This window comes from Molossus molossus, unplaced genomic scaffold (assembly GCF_014108415.1).
Source record: "Molossus molossus isolate mMolMol1 unplaced genomic scaffold, mMolMol1.p scaffold_m16_p_10, whole genome shotgun sequence".
Classification (NCBI taxonomy): domain Eukaryota; kingdom Metazoa; phylum Chordata; class Mammalia; order Chiroptera; family Molossidae; genus Molossus; species Molossus molossus.
The window spans coordinates 91,074,897-91,100,619 of NW_023425345.1; the positions used below are offsets into that span (position 1 = coordinate 91,074,897).

The 25,723-nt window shown below is 42.5% G+C and overlaps 1 protein-coding gene across 1 annotated transcript; it reads right to left on the reverse strand.

The window, feature by feature from the left end:
- Positions 1-361: 361 nt before the first annotated feature.
- On the reverse strand, positions 362-23,940 carry TIGAR (TP53 induced glycolysis regulatory phosphatase). Its single transcript, XM_036251823.1, has 6 exons — positions 23,840-23,940; positions 14,894-14,931; positions 10,207-10,328; positions 6,176-6,253; positions 3,061-3,171; positions 362-1,885 (listed from the first exon to the last, which is right to left on the reverse strand). Exons 1-6 carry the CDS (start codon positions 23,869-23,871, stop codon positions 1,454-1,456), a joined length of 813 nt encoding a protein of 270 aa, XP_036107716.1. The 5' UTR covers positions 23,872-23,940; the 3' UTR covers positions 362-1,453.
- Positions 23,941-25,723: the final 1,783 nt, after the last annotated feature.

Genomic DNA, 25,723 nt, shown 5'->3' on the forward strand with positions numbered 1-25,723 from the left:
CCTTCAGGTCAGGATCTTTGAGGGCCCGATCAGATGTACAAATGAAGTCACCCAAAATCCCTTTTCTCCAGTGCCATCTGGTGGGAAGAGAGGCAACCTCATCTGTACCTTCCACATTTGCAGTTAACAAAGTACCACTTTTTTTTTTTTTTTCAATTAAATGAAGCACCCACGCCCTGGGTGGTTTGGCTCAGCAGTCAGAGCGATGGTCCGCGGACCAGAGTCTTGGGTTCGGTTCCCAATAAGGGCACGTACCTCGGTTGCAGTTTGTCCCCAGCCCCGGTGGGGGTCATGCAGGTGGCAGCCACTCGGTGTGTCTCTCTCACATTGATGTTTCTCTCTCTCTCTTCCTCCTTCCCGCTGTCTCAAGACAAATGCAAAAATGTCCTCTGGTGAGAATAAACCAATAAAACTATTTAAATGAAGCACCCACTTTTATTCTGAGGTTACGAGGCAGTACACTGGTAACTGTTTGCTTTCTTTAGCGCCTTCCTCAAACTAAACTCTTCAGCCTACAGAGTAGATAGGAAAGAGCTTTCTCTTTTCCTGCTCAGATTCCTTTTTACTGTTTTTAAATCAAGAGATGCTTTTGCTTCTTCCTCACCAGACCACTCTGCAATCCTAATCTGCATCATCGACATTTCAAACCTTCTAGAGTGCTCAATTCTAACAGTTGACTTCTATATTAAAAATTAGTGTCATTCTGCTTTATATAAACTAAGGGTGGTAAAGGACTTTTAAAATACAACATTGGCACTATAAATATGCGGGGGAACTACAAACAGTCCCTTCTTCCAAGCACTGGATGGAGGTAGTATGAAACATACAGTATCTTATCAAGAGCCAATGGAAGAAACTAGGCTTTTTCAGACATTCTAAAGAAAAATATCGACATTTTTTTTTAAAAAGGAAAAAACACAAAGTAACCAGGTTATTAATCCCCCAATTTGAAATACTCAGTTCCTTCATTCATTTACAATCCAGAGATATAGCCAAGCAGGGTGGTAAACATTCTTTGGAAAATGTCAACTGTATTCAGACAAAAGTGAATTCTAAACGGTTTTCCATTAGTGTTTTACGTGGCTACGACTCCATTCGAGCTTTAAACCGTGCTGCAATAGACAGCTTTGTAACCGTGTTCAGTTCAGAGATAGCAGAGGATGGAAATCATTCGAGCTTTAAACCGTGCTGCAATAGACAGCTTTGTAACCATGTTCAGTTCAGAGATAGCAGAGGATGGAAATCATTCGAGCTTTAAACCCTGCTGCAATAGACAGCTTTGTAACCGTGTTCAGTTCAGAGATAGCAGAGGATGGAAATCATTCGAGCTTTAAACCGTGCTGCAATAGACAGCTTTGTGTTCAGTTCAGAGATAGCAGAGGATGGAAATAAAGTCAAAGGCACTCCCTCCCTCAGAGGCTCAAAATTGTTAGATTTTGATGCAGATTTAAATTTAGCAAGTTTCAGTGACTCCATTTAGATGATCCTGTAGGTTCATACAAACGCACTGAATTGTTGGTTTAACTTCTCTTCCTTTCTCAATGTTTATGATAAAGACACTAATCCCTGTATTGGGACTGACTGATACAAATTCAGATTTGCTCTGAGTTGCTGGTAGGGAACACTCAAGGTCAGTCAGGAAATAATCGAACAGGCTTTTCATGTACGCACCATGACTCACAACTAAGACACTGGCTACTAATTCTGGAGCTTCACTGTCTGAATTAAATTTGGAGGCACAGTTTTCTCCTAAGGAGAATATCTCTGCCAAAGAAGTTTCCAGACAGTTGGCTGAAGTTCCTGAGGAACACGATTCTTTCTGACCTGCCTCCTTCAGGATCAGCTGACAAAGAAATTCAAAAAAGTCTATCCCACGCATCTTCACCTACAAGGAGAGAAAAGGTGAAATAAAGTGACATTAATGACTGTCTTAAAATAAAAACATTAAAACCGTTTGGAGTTTTCCAGTACGTAAACGTAAAGTACTATGCAAATAGATGAAATGCTGTGTTTTTATTCATTCGATGAGTAGTTCCACGGACATCAGTAAGTGCCCAACATACTTCTGGAACTATGGAAGCACACTGGGGACAAAGATGAGTAAGATACGCCCAGTAGGTGTGGTTCAGTGGTTGAGCGTCAACCCATGCACCAAGAGGTCACCAGTTCGATTCCCAATCAGGGCACATGCCCAGGTTGTGGGCCCGATCCCCAGTGGGGGGCATGCAGGAGGCGGCCAATCGATGTTCTCTCTCATCAATGTTTCTATCTCTCTCTCCCTCTCCCTTCCTCTCTCTCTAAAATCAGTAAAAAAAAAAAAATTTTTTAAAGATGAGTAAGATACAATTCCTCATCCCTAACCCAGAGCACTGGGGGTTGAGCTAGAGAAATCTGCAAGTAAACAGAAGCCCGTGTTAAGTTGGAGTCTACATCCGACACTGCAGTGTACTTCAAACAACAAGGACAAAAAAACTTGTCCTTTGCTAAATTAATAGAAAGTCTGTACATGAAGCCCTGGCCGGTTTGGCTCAGCGGTTAGAGGGTCGGCCCACGGATCAGAGAAAGTCTGTACATGAAAATAACGAACAGGGGGGAAACCACCACCAATACAATTCAAAAGCAGAAGGGTCCAAGGAAATGCAAGCATGGCGGTGCCGTTAGAGCTGGAGAGGCGGTGGAGGCCGGAAGACCCCGAGGCCTGATTTACTCCACCTCTCGGGTGTCTTGCCCGCCGTGCTCCTTGAACACCCCCGCTCACATTACTACCACGACCACTGCTGAAGTGACGGCTTCATGCTCAAAGACTTTTCCTGACAGTAACTCCTAATAACACACATCCTTTAAATCCACTATCAGCTGTGACTGCCAACTTCACAGTCAATGAGAAAGCCGGGGTAGCTTACAAAGAAAAAAAGATATCATGCAGTTGTTTTATAAACCAAGACACTTTCACACGGCTTAGCTGAAATTTAGGAGCACCCAATTTACAAACAAAAAGAAAAGGGCTATTTCAGCCACTGTGACACTGGCAGGCTCATCGTCACGCCCCGGGTGACGTACCTGGTCCAAGGTCTCTCCTCCAGATGGTGTGAACAGCGGACACTCTTCCCCAGCTGCTTTGGCCATTGCCCTGAGCTCAGCTACCCCTTGGCCTTCTGCAACCCCATATTTCTGCAATGAACAAAAGACAAAAGTGCCCCTGATGAATTCCCAATACAACAATTAAGTACAAGTTGATGATAAATTCAGAACAAATCACCCCAGGCAGAAGTGTGGTTTCCTTCCACTTACCTTATTACATCTCCTCTGAACTGATAATTCCCACAATGATAACGGATTACTTGCATATTGAAAGACATGTCATTACTTATGGTTTGCATCAATGATGCCAGAGAGTCTAAACACTATCAGACAGAGTCCAATCGTAAAATATTCTTAAGAGTATATGCACATTTTGCCAGGTGCACTTATAATCCTCAAGGCCAACCTTTTTTTTTTTTAATCATCCTCACCCGAGGACATTTTTGCATTTATCTTCAGACAGAGCGGGAGGGAGAAAGGGAGGAAGAGAGAGAAACATCAATGTGAGAGAGACACATCGAGTGGTTGTCACCCACACGACCCCAACTGGGCTGGGGACAAACCGCAACCAAGGTACGTGCCCTTCGTGGGAACCAATCCTGGGTCTCTCTGGTCCATGGGCCGACAAGTTCAAATTCTTACATCCTCGGTTATATCTGCAGCAACCTCTTACAAAGAGGAACATTAATACTCATTCCTTGCTTTGTTTTTTCAAGAGTGCGAACATCCCTTGGTTAAATGCCCTGAGGCCAGAGCAGTGAGGAGAGCAGGGTGACGTGGGCTCCCGCCCGAGATGGCGGCGAGGTGGGCACACTACCCCAGGAACGCTAGTGGAAGTGCTATGATGGACAGAAATACTGGGCACAGACACATACAGCAGAGACGTCCAAGCTGGACTTGAGGCTCACCGAAGGCCAAAGCCCCGGGCTGCGTGGAAGTGAGCCAGGTTTGGGGAGCACGCGTTCCAGGCCGAGTGGAGACAGATTAGAGGTCCCAGGAGGAAAGAGCACAGGTTGTTTGGGCCACGCCGAGGTCCTAGAGGCCTGTGACCAGTGGGCCAGAACAAGGACTCCAGGGCCAGACGGCCTCAATTTTAATCAGAGCTCTGAACAAAACAGCTTTGTGGCCCCGGGCACGGACCTTTGTGTGCCTTCCTCTCTACACCTGTAAACGGGAGCTAACTGAACATGAGGCTTCTACATCTTCACATCAGGTTGTTACGAAGATTAATAAACTTGCAGAGCTTGGAACAGGACCAGAATGTGGTGAGCGCCATGTCAATGCTTGCTAGTGTTGTTTTTACGCTGGCCACCAAGCACTAGGGAAGGAGGAGGAGGCAGGTGGGGCAACAGACCAGGTCCCACAGTATGTTGAGAGCCAACCAGGTAAGAGCTTGGACAACCTTTGAAGGTAAAAGAGAAGTAGCAAACTGTTTTATAAAGGTGTGGAACAACTTTTCCAAAGATTACTCAGGCTTGTGCTGTGGACACGAGCTTGCAAAAGGGGGTGCGGTGAATAGAGGAAAACCTGCCCGGCCGGTGTGGCTCAGTGGTCGAACGTTGACCCACGCACCAAGAGGTCTCGGTTCGATTCCCGGTCAGGGCTCATGCCCAGGTTGTGGGCCCGATCTCCAGTGGGGGACATGCAGGAGGTGGCCAGTCAATGTTCTCTCATCGATGTTTCTCTCTCTCCTTCTCCCTTCCTCTCTCTCTAAAATCAGTAAAGAAAAATCATTTTTAAGGAAAACCTAGGTGATCCTGATCTAGGTGACAGACGGCAGTGAAGTGCAATGGCAGCCGTGGGTCTGCAGAGAAAGGAAGGGTTCAGGAACTGTTTACAGGTAGAACTGACAAGGTGAAGCATGTGCAGCGTGAGCGACAGTGCAGAGTGAAGGAATGGTTTGAGCTGGTGCAGCAGGAGCCGGGGGAGAAAGGAGAGTGCAGCCCACTCAGCTGGAAGCAGCCGTGGGCATTCAAATGGAAAGAGGCAGCAGGCAGTGTGATACACAGGAGTGAGCAGCTCAGGTTAGAGATCGAAGCCAAAAGCACCCATTTGGAAGTCATCGGCTCATTCACTGACATCATGACAGGATGCAATCGCTCAGGGAGACAGCACAGAGAGTGAAGGGATGGCCCAGCCTGATGAGCAGTAACGCCTGCTGCTCCTACGTGGTAACAGGCCCCATTCCATGTTCACTGAACGCAGCAGATTCGGTCACCATTTGAGCACTGGTTCTCAGGCACGGAATGAGCCTTTCTGAGCAGCACGTATGCTGGAGCTCTAGTATGCGTGCTGAACTGTAACAGCCCACACGCAAGTTAGGAAGGAATTCTCTGCAGACAGCTTGGCCTGTATGTTTCACTTCTGCCCAGGCTTGTCAGAACCCACAGCGCTGGCAGGGATGTTAAGCAGAGTATAGGTCAAGGTTGTAGGGCACAATAAAAAGTCTTCTAGGAGACCTGGAGACAAATCTCAGATGTGAAACTGTTCTATGGCTTTAGCTAAATTCCAGTTTTAGAAAGATTCACTCATGGTATATAAAACGAGCTGCTTATGCTTAAAATCAGGGAGTAGAACTGGGAAACTGAGGGAGAGAGCTTTGCGATTTTATTTGAAAGCCTTACGAATATACCTTGTTTTTATAATTTAAGATGTGTGTGTGTCATATGATTTTGCCTGGCTGGGTGGCGCGGTTGGTTGGAGCATTGTCCCGTACACCAAAAGGCTGTGGGTGCGATTCCTGGTCAGGGCACATGCCTGGGGTGCAGGTTCAGTCCCCGGGCGGGGAGAGTAAAGGAGGCAGCCGACAGATGTTCTCTCTCGCAGCAATGTCTGTCTGTCTCTCGCTTTAAAAACAAAATTCAATGAACATATATCTTCAGGTGAGGATGAAAAAATTTGAGGAAAAAAAAAGATGCATATCATATGATTTTACTAATTAAAATAAGATACTCTCTCTGAGAGTACTGAACAGTGACTGTTACATCATAGATTCTCAACAAATGTTGCCTGGCAGGAATAAATTTTTAGCCATGTGAGAAACTGAGGTGATTACTGATAATTTATGGTAAAGAATAATACGTAAGTTACTTACTCTTTCTCGAAGTCTTGAATCATATGTCACTGTCATATCCTGGCAAAATTTGCTGTTCTCCAAAATCCCGTGCACAGTCTGAAAATTGAAAGACAACTGTTTCTCTTCTCATAAAAACAATCTTTCTGGTCAAAATAATACATGCCTTCCTAGTGAGTAAAAAAGAACTAGAAATTGTTTTCCTTTGCAAAACTTGCCTCTCTTCATACTGCTCACCCTTTGTTCTTCTGCCAGATGTTCCTGTCCTTCTACCCTAACTTCTAGTTCAGAAGCCAGACCACCACTTGTTTTTGTAAATCAAGTTTTATTAGAAAGCAGCCGTTCAGGTCTTGCCTGTGGCTGCTTTCACGGCACCACAGCAGATGAACAGCTGTGACATCTGGCCCACGAAGCCTAAAATGTTTGCTATCTGGCTCTGTACAGAAAATGTTCTAGTTCATTAAGTCTCCACTCAGGTGTGTCTAAATTGCTGCTAAATCCATTGAGTCTTAATTTTAGTCTTATTTTCAGCTGTAGAATCTCCATTTGATTCTTGCTTCTAGTTTTCTGTTCTCTGCTGAAATGCTCAACGTCTTTTCCCTGTGCATTAAATTGGTCACTTTAAAGCCTGGGTCTGTAACTCCCATTTTCAGGTAACTCCCACGGCTGTTTCTGCTGCCTTTTGTTTTTATTTTTGTGTCTCCTTCTCTTTGTGTGCTTGGTTGTTGTCAACTGACAAGAGACACTGTATTTTCAAAACTGTAGAAATTAAGTCCACAACCTGCCTTGTTTTTTTAACACCCTCCCCACAAATTAGATATTACCATTACTGTTCTACATTGTCAATAGTTGTTTACCTTCACCTAAACCTTTAGCAATTTCTCTGTGCATCATTCTTTTCTGCAACTCCGACTTTCCTTCTAGAATTATTTTTCTTCTTCAGTTATCCTCTGAAAGTTCTTTATAGCCTATTTGTCTGAAATGTCCTCATTGCACCTACGCTCTAGAAAATGTTTACTGGGTATAAATCTCTAGGTTCATCCTATGGTCTCTCAGCACATTTAAGAAATTATTATTGATCCTGACAAGTTTGTTGATGGCCTAATATCGGTCTTTAGTGAATGATGCTTTTCCTTCTCATTCTTTAGAGTTCTACAATTTTGTTATGATATGTGTAGATGTGGGTTTTTTTAATCCTGACTGGGACTTATTACACTTTCTGAATCTGATCATTTATTATCTTCAAACAATTCTGTAGAATTATCAGTTTTGGCCCTGGCCGGTTTGGTGCAGCGGTTGGAGCGTCGGCCTGCGGTACTGAGAGACCCAGGTTCGGTTCCCGCTAAGGGCATGTACCTCGGTTGCAGTTTGTCCCCGGCCCTGGTTAGTCGTGCGGGTGGCAGCCACTCGATGTGTCCCTTTCACGTGGATGTTTCTCTCTCTCTCTCTTCCTCTCCCTCCCTCCCCCTCTATCTGAACAAAAAATGGAAAAATGTCCTCGGGTGAGGATAAAAAAGAATTATCAGTTTTGTCCCAAGAAACCTTTATATTTTTCTCCTGCGTTTTTTCTTTTTATATTTTTAAATTGTTGACATTACAGATGTGGCTCATCCCCCCCGCCCCCAACCACTCTCCCGCCAGTCCCCACCCTCCGCCCTCTCTGGCCATAACCACATTGTTGTGTGTCCATGGGGTGTGCATATATATATGTTCTTTGGCTCATCTCACCTTCTTTCATCCTGTTCGCCCCACCACCACCACCTCCCCAAGACAGCTGTCAGTGTGTACCAGGTATCCATTAGTCTGGTTCTAGTTTGTCAGTTTATGTATTTTTTTCATTAGATTCCATATAGAAGTGAGGTATTTCTCTGATTGGCTTATTTTGCTTAGCATAATAATCTCCAGATCCACCCATGCTGACGGAGAAGGTAAGAGTTCCTTCCTTTTTACAGCCGTAGCATCCCACTGCATAAATATACCACAGCTTTCTTATCCACTCATCTACTGATGGGCACTTGGGCTGTTTCCAGATCTTAGCAATTGTAAATAATGCATATGGGGTGACTATATTCTGATTGGTGTTTCAGGATTCTTAGAATATATTCCCAGAAGGGATTGCTGGGTCCAATGGCAGTTCCATTTTTAATTTTTTGAGGAAGCTCCATACTGCTTTCCGTAGTGGCTGCACCAGTCGGCATTCCCACCAACAGTGCACGAGGGCTCCCTTTTCTCCACACCCTCGTCAGCACTTGTTGTTTGTTGATTTATTGATAGTAGCCATTCTGGCAAGTATGAGGAAATATCTCATTGCGTTTTCTTATATAAGTTTTATAAATTTTGCTTTTAGATTAGTTCTATAATCAATCACAAGTTGATTTTTGTGTTGTGTGAGGGAAGAGTCACGGCTCAAGTTTTTACATATGATAGCCCAGTGTTTCAACACCTTTTACAGAAAAGACTACCCTTTCATTCACTGATTTACCCTGGCACGTTTGTCAAAAACCCAGCTGATCAAAAAACACCTGACCACAAAAGTGTGGTTCTTTTTGGGTCCCTCAACTTTTGCTTGAGAGAGAAAGTTTTTGTTTCACCCAATTTTTCAAAGAATTTTCACTGGGTATATATTTGAAAAAAAATTTTAGTCGTTTATTGAACATATTTGTTTTTAATCCTCATGCTCATCCCCCGCCCCCACTTCCCTTTCAGGATTTCAACTATATGTAAATAAAATTGCTTAATGTCATACTATACATCTCTGAGACTCTTCAATTTTACTTTTCTAGTCTTTTTCCTTTTTTAAAATTTCAAAATACTGTTTCTGTCTTCATGTTCACTGACCTCTTCTTCTATAGTGTCTATTCTGCTGTTAATCCCAGCCTATAGCATTTCCATTTCAGAATATTGCACTGTTTTCATGTCTAGAAGATAAATCTGGTTCTTTTGTTGTATCTTCTATTTCTCTTCTCATTGTGTTCCTCTAAGGGTAGTTTACCCTTACTTATTTATTTTTTTATCTATCCTCACCCGAGGACACCTTTTGATATTTTGTTCAGGTAGAGTGGGAGGGGGAGAGAGAGAGAGAGAGAGAGAGAGAGAGAGAGAGAAACATCGACGTGAAAGGGACACATCGAGCGGCCGCCACCCGCACAACCCAACCAGGGCCGGGGACAAACTGCAACCGAGGTACATGCCCCCAGCGGGAACCGAACCTGGGTCTCTCTAGACCGCAGGCCAACGCTCCAACCGCTGAGCCAAACCAGCCAGGGCTACCCTTACTTATTAAGGTGTAATCCTATGAGAACTCTACTGTATGGTTGTAAGTATTCAATGAAATCTCTCCCCTTTAGCTGACAGGAACTCAAATTGATTCCCAAACCCTGTGAGCTCTAGGAATCAGCTTACAACTCCCGAGCAACTGCTCTCCCGTGACGTGTTCTGCCTCGCCTCATGCAGGTTCACCCTACACGTGTGCAGATTAACAGTCCACCAAAGATTTAAGGGGGTCCCTAAACACATTCCTAGACTTCTTTCTCTGTGCAGCTCTCTTTCAATACTCTGCCCCACGAATTTTAGTTACTTATCTTTCTCAACCTGTACCTCCTGAAATCACTGAGACCTTTGGGCTATTTTGGCTTCTACCAGAGTCTGGAAACTGCTTCAGCAGAAAATCCAAGAAAATCCTAGGGCTCACTTTGTTTCACTTCATCTGGGGATCATAAACCCACATTGCCCGAAGTCCAGTATCTGAAGAGTGCTTCACAAACTGTGTCCTGTTTTCTAGTTGGTCACATGGGGAGGCTAAATTCCAACTGTCATCCCTCGTAGTTGTCACAAAATTCTCCTTCCACTGAGCTTTTAGAAGTTGCTTTGGTTTTTAAATCTCTGGGACTGTTTTCATAGTAATCTGTTCCCTAAAGATGTTTAAAGTATTTCAAAAATGTCTTATTTCTTTATAATGTGATTTAATTCCCTACAGAGTCTGGTAGCGGATTTTTCAAAGTTACACCTGGTGTAACTTTTGACTCCACCATAAACCCTGACTCTAAACTTACCTGCTTTGTCCTAGTGAGATCACTGGAGAAAACATGTGTAAACTTCACATTATTAAGAAATATACCAGCAGCTGCTACTTGTTTAAATCCAGTCTCTGAAAGAGGCTCATCTACTCCTTGTCCTGTGGTGTTAAGAGAAGAAACAATACCATTAAAAATATATATATAAGGTATGCAAATGAAATCACATATAAGAGACTATAAATGCATTTATTTTTATTTTACTGAAATATTTCCTTGGGTACTTTTCCACTAACTTCTCAGCGAACTGACAAGTAATATTAGGCTATAATCCTATAAAAAGCTCAAGTATTCAAACTTTCCCAGAAGAATGTTTGCCTATTGCAGCGGATCTCAACCTGTGGGTCACGACCCCTTTGGTGGTCAAACGACCCTTTCACAGGGGTCACCTAAGACATAACAGCAGCAAATTTACAGTTATGAAGTAGCAACAAAAATAACTTTGTGGTTGGGGGCCACCACAACATGCGGAACTGTATTACAGGGTCGCGGCGTTAGGAAGGCTGAGGACCACTGCCCTAGGGGGAATTAGATGATAATGAAAGTGCAACTGTCTCAAGCTTTCCCCTTTCGTTCTGCCATCCCTTGATTAGCTATAGTTTACTAAGGCTGGCTCTACAGCTAATAAAAGGATGTTCTCAACTTAGGTGTTACATTTGGGTGGTCGGATCATCATGTAAGGTTTTTCCTTCTATCTTCATCGCCCAAATGTTCTGCATTATATTGCTTTCCCCTCCCTCCCTTCTCCTTTTTCACTTAAAAAATACTTTGAAACCTCTATTTCCAGAAGAAAGGCTGATTAGATACTCTGAAGGCTCATCCTACCACAAAAGAAGTAAGTGTCTTGCATTCCTGGGCTCACAGGATATAAGGAAGAAGAAAATCTTCAAAAGACAAAGCAAAGCAACCAAAAACCGCTGAGCTGAACCCTGGACATTAACATGAGAAAATGGGGGTGCTGTGTTGTCAGCACGGCGTGAGACCTGGAGAACCGAACCAAACACCGCTGGAAGCCAGGGAGCCTGTAGGGAGGCTGACTCATGCCGCTCCAGGTCAGCGGTGAATCAGATGCAAATCCTCTTCAGAGAAAATCACTCTCAATAAAGGCTAACAAGTTTCCTACTAATCTAGAGCAGTTTAGTCAAAGTCTTAAACACTAACAAGAAATTAATCAATTACGAATGAGTCACAGAAACCGTAAGTAACAGACTTAGAACCAGACTTCTGACATTGAAATCAGAAAACACAGACTATAAAATAACATAAAGGCGGAATCACGAAAATAAGCACGTTACATGAACTCATCAAAAACTACCAGACAGCTTTCTAAAAGAACCAAACGGATCTTTTAATAATGAAAAACAGAATTGCTGAAGGAGAAATAATTTCCTCAATGAATCAAGGGAGACCCAGTTGTAGGGAGGCTTAATGAACTCCAAGACAGGCCTGAAGTCATTATGCAGAATGCAGCATGGATGCAGATGGAACACATCTCTGACATATATGAGAGACATGACGGAAAGAATGAGAATTCCTAACTCACGTCTAACGGGAATTCCAGAGAGAGACAAGAAAATGGAGAGGACATATGAAGGGATAATGGCTGGGGATTTTCCAGAAACCCACAGATAAAGGAAATACAATGTACATCAAGCAGGATAAATACTTTTTAAAACCCCTCACAGATACACTAAGATAAACCGCAGAATACCAAAATTAAAGAGAAAATTTTAAAAGCAGTTTCCGAGAAAGACAAATTACTACCATGGAACACCATTTGGCTGAGAGAAGACTTCTTAACAGAAACAATAAAAGACAAAAAGCAACAGAATAATATTTCTGAAGTGCTAAGAGAACTGTCAGTCTAAAATTATCTACACTGAAAGCAAATAGAATAAAAACAGATCTGTCGAGAATAGAACTAATTGAAACTATCTTTACCATCAATCAATCTGTACTAGGGGAACTTTCAAAAAATATACTTCAGGAATGAAGGCCTAGGATACTAAAGAAATTATAAGAGAAACTGGTAAATATGTATATAAATCTAAACAAGCACTGTCTAAACAACAAATTAAATATTAATAGCTATATGTCCTGTGGTTAAAAAAAAACAAAGGACTAAGATACTAAGGTCTTTGTATTTTTTCAGGAGAGGGGATATTAATCTTATACTTTATTAGGTATGAACATTAAAATTTTAAAGCATTTTAAGCATTAAAAGAATAGAAGTAGTTTATCATTTCATAGCCAGTGGGGAAGGTAAGAAGGGGTTGGATAAGTAAAAGAAAAACAAGCACTTAAGAAGTAAAAGAAAGAAAAAAGGGATAAGTAGAGAAAGACGGGAGAATAGAACGCCAAAGGCAAATGACAAACCTATCAGTAACCAGAATAGAAGCAAATACACTACTCTTGCCAATTAAAAGACAGATTGTATTTTTTATTTTTTGTTAATCCTCACCCGGGGGTATTTTTCCATTGATTTTTAGAGAGACTGGAAGTTGGGGGGGTCGGGGAGGGGAAAAGAGAGAGAGAGAGAGAGAAACATCAATGTGAAAGAGACACATCAATGGGTTGCCTCCCGCACTACCCGGACCGAGGCCAAGGATCGAACCTGCCACCCAGGTACGTGCCCTTGACTGGAACTGAACCCGAGAACCTTAGATCCTTGGGCCTATGCTCTAACTACTGAGCCAAACCGGCCAGGGAAAATTGTATTTTTTAAAAGAACAATCAAAATCAGCTACCTAGTATTTATAAGGTAACAACACTTAAGACATCAGTACACAGAAAGGTTGAAAGGGATAAAAAAATACATACCAGGCAAATTTAACCCCCAAAACAACAGCTGGAGTATGACTCTCGGAAATGTAAGACAAAAGACTGTGAAGATCACTATAAATAATTAGTGATCCAACTCACTGGAAATATATAACAACTTCTATGTGCCTAATAAAATAGCCTTTAAGTATACAAAAGCAGAACATACATAGTAAACATTAAGCCATTTCAGGTATTAAAGGATAAATTGGCTATCACAGCCAGAAATTTAACATTTCTCATTCACAAAATGAGATTTAGGTCATGCAGGCAAATTAGTGAACTTACAAAACTAGTAAAGTACAGAAGATTTGAACCAAAAAAATCAAGGTTGATTATTTGATATATATTAATTTTAAACCCAACAATTAGAAAACAGATTTTTCTCAAGCATACAATGGTAGATTTATAAAAACTAACCATGTTAACACATTTCAAAGAAGTACAATCAAATAAACCATACTGTCAGAACACGAGCAGTTACATTGGAAATCAAACATAAAAGATAAAACAACAAAGCAAGCCCAGTCACTGGGAAATTTAATGAACAATTGTAAAGAACTCATAGGTCAATGAAGAAATCATAATGGAAATTTAAGATACATGGCACTGAATACTTATGAAATTGCTACATATCAAAACTGCAGGTAAGCAAACAAAATAGTGCCTCAAAATATATAAACCTGGAATGCTTTAAAAAACAAAACAAAAAGGAGACTATAACTACAAAGTTAGAACTAAGCAACTAACTTATGAAATTAGAAAAAGAACACCAAAAAAAGCCTTAAAAAAACAAGTGTGGCCCTGGCCGGTTTGGCTCAGCACTTAGAGCATCGGCCCACAGACTGGAGGGTCAAAGGTTCCTGGTCAAGGGCACATGCTTGTACAGTACTGCAGGTTTAATTCCCCTGTCCCATCAGGGTCCTGCGGGAGGCAATCAATCGATGAGCCTCTCTCACACGGATGTTTATTTCTCTCCCTCCCACCTTCCACTCTATCTAAAAATCAATGGAAATATATCCTCCGGTGAGGATTAACAAACAAAACAACAAATATGAACACAAGAACTTATTCACTGTTGACTTATAATGAAATGAGGCAAATGAGCAGTACCAAAGGACAAGCTGGTCAGGGACATGAGTCCAAACAATAACCTGGGGTGGGCACAAGTCATTGGAAAACAGGTTCATTTAATTATAAGACTAATGTCCAGTAGGCAAAGTCAGGCACACTGAGTATGAAAATCAGTTTCTGCCAATACCAGATGTCCCTAACCAAAAATATAAAACAAATTGCTTTTATAATCACAGCACAGAAATAGCATGTCTAGCTGAAAAGTTCACCAAAATATTCTTGAAAAACCAGACTAGCCAGATCATAAGAGATTAAAAGATCTGAGCCCAAATTAACACAAGGGAAGGAAAATCTGTTCAGAATAAAGTAACCATCCCACGTGAGGAGTTATCTTTTTTAATCCTCTTTGTTACTACTAAAATTAAAATATCTTAGCAGAAAAATACCATTAATGTCAGCCAGTAAATTTTATGGTTCCAAATATAAAATCATCTTAAATCCCAGCAGTTATATTTTAAGACAGTTCAATCAGCTGCCTGGGCCACTTTGAAGCTACCCATAATCCACATGGAGTATGGTTCTTTACATCCAGTTCACTTAAGAGTCCTCTTGGTTACCATCTGCTCTGATCATATTTCTGTGACTACGATGCTTTAATTCTGTAATCCCAACGCACAACACAGGGCTGAGCCCAGGCCACCAGCCCCACCAGACTCTAACTCACCCGTCAGATTAACACCAGAGGAGAGAGCGAAAATAGTAATATACCAACCTTGAATTATCTTCTCCTTGTTTAATCTTGTTTGTCCACTAAAGTAGAGAGGGTGGGGGGAAAAAAACACATTTATTAGCAAATTGGGTTATTTTTAAGATGAGAAAAAAAAATCAGCAATGACAGGCAATGATATTCATAAAGATAGCATATGAACATAGTCTAACCTATAAAATTTATTCTAAATTAACATTTGCAATCATTTAATGTGCTAAATTAAGCTAAGAACTTCACACGCCCAAATTAAAATGGAGAGATCACGAATCAATCTTAAGTGAACTGCAGGTGGGAAATTCTATTTAAAATGTACATGTATATATTATTTTTGTCAAGTATTCCTGTTAAAATAAGTATGCTGACCAACACGATCTTCAGAGGCAGCAGAACCCACACGTGAAAGTCAGTGTGCCCACTGTCACGGAACGAGCACGTGCAGGACGGCGAATGGAGGGGGAACGCGGACACACCGCAGACCCCACCTTCTCCCAGAACCTAGGTCTTTCTCAAGCTGTTCCACATTTTTGTGCTGACAACTATCTTGTAGACGGCAACGAAGAACTCAGGTTTGGGTAATACATGTTTAAGGATAAAACCCCAACCCAACCAATTTTGAAGCAACCAGAGGGGTGAACGGACTGGAAAACTGTCACAAAATAACAGTCAATTGAGGCTGGAGGGGGAAGAAGGCAGGGTTTACAAGGACAGGAATGAATGACAGGGCAGAACTACAGTTAAAGCCAGGATCAAATACACAAAAAGCTATCAAGGAGAATTCAGCTGAAACTTCCTGGAGCTCCTTCTACGTGCTAAGTCCAGTGCAAGGCACAGGGGACACAGATCTGCTTAGGGGTTGCCCTTGAGAACGGAGTTGGCTTGGTCCGTGTGGGCACTGGACATAGAATAGGGAATGGGAAGTAAAAATGGCAAACAGATTTCTTTAGAACAAGTTATTTTCTCATTTGGGATCAAGTGTCTGTGTCTACAGCCTCCATTTATATCCTCCATGTCAACGAGAGGTGAAAATCTTTGAAGTAAACCTTATTGCCATATACCAGGCTCAGGAACAAAACTGCCTTGGCTCTGCAGCTGAGCTGAGCTCAAGTGCTTCAGTTCAACTCCGTCAAATGAGAACAGATAGTAACCGTCTATCTCACATGACTCATGATAATTTAGTGAAGACAGACAGTTAAAGTGTTTCGAATCCTGCTTAGCTTTTAGTAAGCACGCAAGAGTTATAAGAGCTTTATAGAAGCTTGGACAGAACTTTACAGAATTCAAAGATTTAACTTAATGCATTTCTTTAATCTTTAAACACTGTGAAATAAATACTATAAACAAATAAAACTGGCATCCATACACCACCATGTTAACAGATCACTGCCGGCCTCCTAGACCCTCTTCCACCACAATGTCCTCCCACCCACAAGGGATCCATTAACTGGACATTTGGATGCTCCTTTACTTGCCCTTCTTTATAGTTTTCCCACCCGGGTAGAACACAGATTAGTTTACTGTTGTTGAACTTGATAACGGATTGCTTCTTACTATACGTAGTCTTCTGCACGTTGCTTTTGTTCAACATTTTGTGAGATACCCCAATGTTGTGGAATGTGACTGTACTCCTTACAATGTGATACTCCAGTGTAAGACTTAACCACCATCTATTTATGTAGTCTATTGTTGACAGATGTTTAGAGTGTTTCCAGTTTGAGGCTACACTGTTGTAAGTCTGTACACAGTGCAGGAGATGCTCGGGCAGTGGCTCTAGCATCACTGGTATTGCCTGGGAACTGGTGGAAAAGGCAGTCTCGGGCCCCACCCAGACACACTGAATCAATAACTCAGAGGTTGGGGCCCAGAAATCTGTATTATAACAAACCCAAGTGATTCTGATGCACGCTTATGTTTGAGAACCACTCAGGGATAAGCAAACAGCTCTTTTTGTAAACAAAGTTGTATTGGAATACAGTCACACCCATTTGTTTATGTATTGTTATGGCTACTTCCATACTATAACTATGAAGCTGAGCCGTTCAGGCAGACTGTATGGCCTGTAAGCCTAAGCTATTTACTATCTGGCCCTTTAACAATATAATCACCCATGCCTAGTGATATATATCTAGCATGAGAATCTCTGGGCTCCAGGTATGTAAATGCTCAGCTTTACTATGTAATACCGAAGTTATTATACCGATTTATACCACTCTGCCATGTTCCACATCCTCACCACCACTTAGTAATGTAAGAGCTCTCAATTTGTGCCAATCTGACACATGAAGAGTTTATCTCACCATGATTTTAATTCATTTCCTGACTGCTATGAAGGCTGATAACTCCCACTTTGTTTTAAATGAAGCACTACTTTTTTTCTAATGTTTTTATTGATTTTAGAGAGCGCGGAAAGGAGGAGAGAGAAACATCAGTTGGCTGCCTCCTGCAGGCCCCCTACTGGAGATTGTGCCAGCAACGTGGGCATGTGCCCTGACCAGGAATTGAACCAATGACCATTTGGTGCATGTGAGGACACTCAACCAATGAAGCCACACCAGCCAGGGCATGAAGCACTTTTTTTTTTTTTTTTTTTAAATCTCCCATGGGACTAATGTAGAAAGGAACTTCATCTTAAAGACAGAATCACAAACTCAGGTCTGCCTGGAACCTTGTCCACTGCTTAAAAAAAACAGTTGCCGCCCTGGCCGGTTTGGCTCAGCGGTTAGAGCGTCGGCCTGCGGTCCGGAGAGACCCGGGTTCAGTTCCCACTAAGGGCATGTACCTCGGTTGCAGTTTGTCCCCGGCCCTGGTTGGTTGTGCGGGTGGCGACCACTCGATGTGTCCCTTTCACATCGATGTTCCTCTCTCTCCCTCCCACTCTATCTGAACAAAGAATGGAAAAATGTCCTCGGGTGAGGATGATAAAAAAAATAAATTAAATAAATAAATAAATAAATAAAAAACAGTTGCCAACCTCTGCCAGGAGCGGTGATTCTCAAAGTGGTGCGCGCATCAGAATCCCCTGGCGGTCTTAGTAAAACACTGACTGCTGGGTCTGGGGACTGTGCGCTCGTTCTTCCAGACACAACACAGGCAGCCAGTTCTTTGGACAATGTTCCCTCCAGGCCCCATTCGCCACCACCATCCCATTTAAATGCCCAACTCCATGCTGCCATTTGACTCAGGCAAGACTAATTTAAGTTCTCATCTGCATGCTAAGTAACTTTTTACTTGTGTTGTCTACCTGGCTCTAGTTCCTTAAAGGCACAGCCAGAGGGTTGTATCATTGCAACATGGAGAAAATCCTAAGAAATAACAGAACCCCAGTATATGTACTCTGCCTATGGAGGGGCATCTGGAAATATGAATCAAAATGACAAATCTGTTTACTCTTTCATCCAGCAACCCTGTTACTGGGAATAGATGCATTCATCTATATGTAAAAGAATACTTGCTACAGTATTATTTCTAATAGCCAAAGATGGTAAACAACCTACATGTCCATCAAAATGTCATCCTATAAAAAATGCAATTCTAAGTACTTTGATAATTTTGCAACAGCATTGCCCCACTATCTAACCATTTTTAGTGAAAGAAGAAAAAACTAGCTCTGATATAATAAAAGACTTCATATAATAAAGACTGCTGCTGCCTGGTCAATGTGGCTCAGTGGACTGAGCACCATCCCATGGACTAAGAGGTCCTGGTTCAATTCTTGGTGAGGGCGCAAGCCCAGGTTGCAGGCTAATACCCAGTAGGGGGCTTGCAGGAGGCAGCTGATTGATGTTTAGCTCTCACTGTGATGTTTCTTTCTCTCCCTTCCTCTCTCTCTAAAAAAAAAATCAACAAAAACATATTTTTTAAAAAAGACTGCTGCAGACATTACTAACATTATTAACAACCACTGGCATTCTGTTGGTCATTTCTGCCTTCAAATCACTTTATAAATATTATAGAGTGGGACTCTAGAAATAGAAGTTTTTCTAAAAACATTAATAAATATTTAGTTTTACAGCTTTTATCAGCTTTATGAAAAGGTCTGTACAAACCCTTGAAGCAACTGTTCAAAGTTAGTTTGTCTGGGGAGTGGAAAAGAAAAGTAGGTGACTAAAATAGTTTTACTATTAATCTACTTCCCTGAACCAAAGTCTGGCCTGTGACAGCGGCAGAGAAGGCGAAGCGAGCTGAAAGGTCAGAAAAATATATTTTGAAGGAGTCAGGAATAACACAACACCACTCATTTTCAAAATGTGCAGTGTGATCCATTCCCAAAACACAACACCTGACTCTGCAAGAATTCAAATGCTTCTGCCAAGAAGGGAAGTCTTATGACCAGCCATTTATAGGCCCTACGAACAGGCATCATTCATTTTGTAGATTATCACACTGTTCTTCATGTAAAAAGGTATTTGACTTTTAGTTCTGGTTTACATCCTAGGGCATTTCTTCAGAAATCACATAGAAAGCTTAATCTCCCAGACATATCTTTTCAAAGAATTCAATTGCATCAGACAAGCACTCACAGTGCCATGAAAGAGAGACAAATTGTGGCAAGTTAGTCTACATTTGGGGCAAGTTTTCAAAACAGATATCCTTTAGCATTCATGGGAATGTAAAGCCTCACCTGATATTTAATCATGAAGTCAGTTTTATTCTAATTGCTTTACACCAAGTAAGTCATTTGAAAATTTAAGCATTTTTTTTTTTTTTTTGGATAGATTTTGTTCGTATAGAGTGGGAGGAAGAAAGAGAGAAACATCGACATGAAAGGGACACATCGAGTGGCCGCCATGCGCACGACCAACCGGGGCCGGGGACAAACTGCAACCGAGGTACGTGCCCTTAGCGGGAACCGGACCCGGGTCTCTGGACCGCAGGCTGACGCTCTAACTGCTGAGCCAAACCGGCAGGGCATCATTTGAAAATTTAAAAGATTTCAAGGGCTAGTAATTTGGACACTATCCCCAGACGTTTGAGAGGGAAACGAACGTAATACTCAACTCATGATATATTTTTGTTTATATATAGAGTTATCCTAGGTACAAAGGCTAGGATCAACCTCATTCCCAAGAAACAAATAGCACAGTCACATAACGATTATCTGTTATCTTTTTAAAGTTTACAGATGATTTAATATTTATTTTTGCTTGTTTTAAGTTTTGTTTTTGTTTTTTTATCCTCACATGAGGACATTTTTCCATTTTTTTTTTTCAGGTAGAGTGGGAGGGAGAGAGAGGAACAGAGAGAGAGAAACATCAATGTGAAAGGGACATATCGAGTGGCTGCCACCTGCACAACCAACCAGGGCCGGGGACAAACTTCAACCAAGGCACGTGCCCTTAGCGGGAACCAAACCCGGGTCTCTGTGGACCGCAGGCCGATGCTCTAACCGCTGAGCTAAACTGGCCAGGGCAAAAATTTTTAAGTTTTAAGACCTAGTTTAAAATGGAAGTGAAATGGATGGTCTGCAGGCAACTGATTGCAAACACCTACAAATAACATGTCAAGGAAACTAGGGCCTTGAATAAATTGTGTAGGTAATGGAAATGCCCACACATACTGGAGTTTTCAACAATGCTGTGCTATAAGGTCATGAGAATTTACAGTTTAATAATATTAGTAGACTTGAAGTTTAAAACTTGGGCATTCTATTCCAAAAATGATACACAAGGCACTTCCACTTCCAAGTACGATGAAGAAAGGTAAACAAACATATACATACAGATTCATAAATGATTTGGTTTAAAGAAATTGCCTTTTGTTAGTTTGTTCATCCTCACCCAAGGATATTTTTCCATTGATTATTTTCTTATAGAGTGGAAGGAAGGAAAGGACAAAGAGAGAGAAACATCGATGTGAGAGAGACACATCAATTGGTTGCCTCCTGCACGACCCCAACAGGGGATCAAACCTGCAACCCAGGTATGTGCCTTTGACAGGGAATCGAACCCGAGACCCTTCAGTTAGAGGGCCAATGCTCTCTGACTGCTGAACCAAACAGGCCAGGGCAGAAATTGCTTTTTAGAGTTTTCTTGCATTACCTGAAGAAGCACTGCTCAATAAAATAATCCAACTCAACAGGGAAGCAGCTTATCATAATCCTATCAATTATTTATTTCAACACTTTCATTCCACTTTCTCACAAATACAACAGAACAAAGCAAACTATTTTTATCACCATCCACAATTATATTAAGAAATAAAGAGTAGCCTCTAAAATGGTTGGTGATGTTCCAGCAACCTATAACAGAATAGGATACAGATGAGTGCAGTGTTTACGAGGATGGGCTGCAGAGTCATGCTGCTTTGGTTCAAATCCTGCCTCCCCAACCCGACATGTGATTTTAAGCCAGTTACATGCCTTCTGCATCTCAGTTCCTTACCTGCAAACTGAGTAATCCTTACCTCACTGGATTGCTGTCAGAATTTAATTACAACCATGCCTGACACATAATTTCTTAAGATATTTTTTTAACTGATTTCTACAGAAATCCTATGAGTATAAAAAGTCAGTTTAAAAAAATGAAGCCTTTTTCAAAAATCAGGGAGGGGATAAAATCCACATTCCTACAACTATTGTTTATTAAGAATCTAAAAAGGGATCACCTGATTTTTCAAGAGGTGTTTTAACCCAGATTTCCTACAGCTTCTGAGCTTCAATCATATGCCAGACACTATGCAGGCGGGATCAAAGGAGCCAGAAAGTGCTCTGACACTGGAAGAAAAGGCAATCTGGTCTCTAGTTCCTGTTCTGCTACTGATTTGCTTATGAACTTAAGTAGGTCAAAATGGTCCTAAAGCATTCTATAAATGAAGACAGTGAGAAGATAGGGAGGGATTCCATCTCCAGTTTAATCATTAAAATCCTGTGACTGATTTGGCTCAGTGGTTAGAGCATCAGCCTGAACCAAATAGTTGTGGGTTTGATTCCAGTCAAGGGCATGTACCTTGGTTGTGGTTTGATCCTGGCCCTGGTCATGCAGGAGGCAACCAATCAATGTGTCTCCCTCACATCAATGTATGTTTCTTTCTTTCTTTCTCTCTCTCTCCCCCTCCCTCCCTTCTATCTCTCTCTCTCTGTCCCCCTCCCTCCCTTCTCTCTCCCCCTCTCCCTCCCTCCCCCTCCTTCCCTTCTACATCTCTCTCCCTCCCCCTCCTTCCCTTCTACATCTCTCTCTCCCCCTCCTTCCCTTCTATCTCTCTCTCCCTCCCTTCTATCTCTCTCTCTCCCTCCCCCTCCTTCCCTTCTATCTCTCTCTCTCCCCCTCCCTCCCTTCTATCTATCTCTCTCTCCCCCCCTTCCTTCTATCTCTCTCTCTCCCTCCCCCTCCTTCCCTTCTATATCTCTCTCTCCCCCTCCCTCCCTTCTATCCTCTCTTGCTACCCCTTCCCTCCCACTATCTGAAAATCACAGGAAAAAATACCTCGGCTGAGAATTTTAAAAAAAAATGCTGTGAATCCTAAAGGGACAATTTCAAGTGATTTCCAAGATTATATTCCTGTAAAAGAAGAACAGGACAGAGAAGATAGCAGTTAAAGTCGTCCTGACAAGGTTAAATCGTATGTGTCCCTTGTGAGCTCCATGAAATAAAATATGGCATCTTAGCCCTGGCCAGTTTGGCTCAGCGGTTAGAGCGTCAGCCTGCGGTCCGGAGAGACCCAGGTTCAGTTCTCGCTGAGGGCATGTACCTCGGTTGCAGTTTGTCCCCGGCCATTGTTGGGTCGTGTGGGTGGCAACCATTCGATGTGTCCCTTTCACGTCGGTGATTCTCTCTCTCTCTCTCTCTCTCTCTCTCCTTCCCACTCTATCTGAACAAAATATCCAAAAAAAATGTCCTCCGGTGAGGATTAAAAAAAAAAAAAAAAAGGCATCTTATTTATCTGTGTAACACAGTACACTTGCAATAGTGTCTACTCAAAAACGCAGTGCTGATAAACTATACATACATATGTATTTGAGGACTAAATGCATTTTTATTAGAGCTGTCCTTACAGAAGGAGAAGTTATTTAATTCTCAGATATATTTCTTCCCCACCATTGTGCTATATACACTTTATCTTTCTCCCATTTAATTCTCACACTAACCCAGTGAGATAGGATGTAGGTACTATGATTATCCTCGTCTTATATATGAGGAAACTGAGGAAGGCAAGATTAAGTCAGTTAGCAGAAGGCCAGGTTACAAAGCTTCTAGCTGGAGCCCTGATTCTTACTTGAAGAATCTTACTTAGGTCTATCTTGCTGGAAAAATCTGTGCTCTTAACCACCCTGAATTTCACTTCTCATTAACAGTCGGCGAATAAATGTTGAGAAGGGAAAAGATGAGACACAAAGATATATCAGCACTTAGCTCCGCGTAATGTTATGATAAAAATATTTGTTCGGGCTGATGCGATCGGCTGAGACAAGGGCAGGGTCCCCTTCTGTTTCCAGTAAGGTAACCTCTGGAGGGAAGAAATACATCTCAGATGCATGTCTGTGGGGCTGACTGCCCTGGCAAACGCGGGGAAACAGCAGAGGCAGAGAGAGGGGATATCGGAAGGCAGCCAGCACCAAAAATAGCCGGGGACAAGCTATTCTGCCGTCTTCGCAATTTGCTGGGAACCAGAACGGTGCGCAGAGAAGTCTGGAGACAAGGTTGTCATGCTTTAGCTTTAGCTCTGCCACCAAGTGGCAGGGAACCTCGACCGTTTCCTTATCCAGACCTCACTCTCCTCATCTGCAACACGGGGCTGTTGCTATTAGCACCTGCCTCCCTGGCTCAGCGTTGCTGGGGGGAGGAGGGGTCGAAAAGAAACAGCACGTACGAAAACACCGAGAAAATCGCCGGTCCAAGCCAACTCTCCGACGGGTGAGCAAGCAGGAAGAGAAGGGATGACAGCGTAAAGATCCCTTCACCCACTCCAAGACACTCAATGAAGGAGGGAAAGGCACCCTGAAACAGCAATACTCACTGCCGGACAAAGGTGAGAGCGAAACGCGTCATAGCTGGCACCCTCTCCACCGCGCCGCACGACTTCTCGGCAGTGCGGGCTCACCTCTTCTACACCACTTCCGCCAAACCCCGCCGGCCCGCCGGCTCCGTTGCTACTGGTCGAGGCGGCTGCCTACGTCATCTACGGAAGGCCAATCAGGGCCGTGGGAGGCCGGCAGGTCGGAGGAGACTGGTGAGAGCTGAGGCCCCGCCCAAGGCCGTGGCGCTTGCGCCTCTGCGCGCGGGCTGTGATTGGTGCGCAGCAGGTGCGTGCGGGGCCCGCCCTGCAGTCCGCTGTGGAAGCGCAAGTTCGTATCTTGGAGGCGCAGTGTTGTAGGTGGAAGCAAGGCTCGGATTTGGGGTTGATCTGATTTGAGGCTACAATGCATCCAGTTGCCTTACCTCCTGGGTGTACAGCTCCAGCCATATTGAGTCATGTGAGGTTTTTAACTGTCCACCCCTAACACGGGAGATGTGTGGTTAGTAAGGTCTGTGGACTTAGACCACCCAAATTCAGTCCCTGACCCCGCCTTGGAGGCATGCTCCTAGAGCAAACTTCATTCAGGCTCTTTTGAGCCTTTTTCTAGACTAGGCCTCATCCTTGGCCTGCTGAGCCCAGTTTTCCCAAAGAATCCTGCCAAGCCAGCTTATAGAGAATCCCCTTACCCTTGGTATCTGGTCACGATCCTTCTCTACCAGCCTTGATTTCTAAGTAAGCTTCTCTTCCAGTTGACCCTTGATATCTAACCAAGTTCCTCTTAGTAATTTTCCATTCTATTCCTCACCCTGGCCCCTGGCTATAAATCTGCACTCGTCCCTGTGGTATCTGGAGTTGAATACAAACCCTCCCCCATTGCAATAGGCTTGACCTCTACTCTAGTGGGCTTGTTTAGAGCCTTACCCACACCCGCTGTTGTTTTTAAAAAGCATGTAGGGAGTAGGTTCTCTTTAACAGCCTTCAGGGCCTTGAGAGAATTACTTAACCTCTTGAACCCTCCATTGCAATGATAGGTAAAATGGGATGACAGTAGCCATGACACAGGTAAAGCTTCACAATGTGACCTTTACGTTATCTTTATGCATTTTTAATCTAACGTCTCATATTTAATAATGCATTTGTTTCATTGGATCCCCAGTGACATACAAGAAGATGGGTTTAGAGACCTTAAGTGATGCTTGGGGCACTCTTCAAAACAATTTCACATGTATAGTCCCATTTGGCCCTCAGAACAATTCTGAGGCAGACAGGGTAGGCTTTATTAGTGTTACTTAAAAGATGAGAAATTTAGCCTAGAGAGAAATTAAGCAATTTGTCTAAACTCACAGCTGGTCAATGTTGACACGGGACTAATTCAGAGATTCTCAAACTTACCTGTACATTCAAACGATCTAGGACCTTTTGAATTTCAGGCTACATCCCAGAAAAATTAAATATGAGCTTATGTGGGAGGGACCCAGGTACCAGCAACTTTTTTTTTTTTTTCTTTTTGGTACATGCCCCTAGCAGGAACCGAACCCGGGACTCTCTGGTCCACAGGCCAGTGCTCCAACCGCTGAGTCAAACCGGCCAGGGCCTGAGTGCATTTCTAAAAACAGCCTTTCACTTTGTCTTATTTAACATAATAATTCTGAAGTTATTAAGGTATCAGTTATTTCAGTTTTAGAGATGCAAAAATTAATCTCTCAGAATCGGAATTTAACTTCAGGTAAGTATCAAAACTATAACTATAACTATGAGGGTAAGTACTGGCTCTATTTCATTATTTCCCTGGCTCCTATCAAAATGTCTGAAACATAGTAAGGACTCAGTTAAAATTTGTTAAATGAATGAACGAAGAATATCTGTTATGATCAGTTTGTCAAA

Excerpts from the sequence above, each read along its gene's own strand:
- TIGAR (XM_036251823.1), bottom strand. The coding sequence starts at position 23,871 with ATGACGCGTTTCGCTCTCACCTTTGTCCGGCA. Across the intron at positions 14,932-23,839 it reads GCTCTCACCTTTGTCCGGCA|TGGACAAACAAGATTAAACA; the intron begins GTGAGTATTGCT and ends TCTCTACTTTAG. Across the intron at positions 1,886-3,060 it reads GAGGAGAGACCTTGGACCAG|GTGAAGATGCGTGGGATAGA; the intron begins GTACGTCACCCG and ends CTCTCCTTGTAG.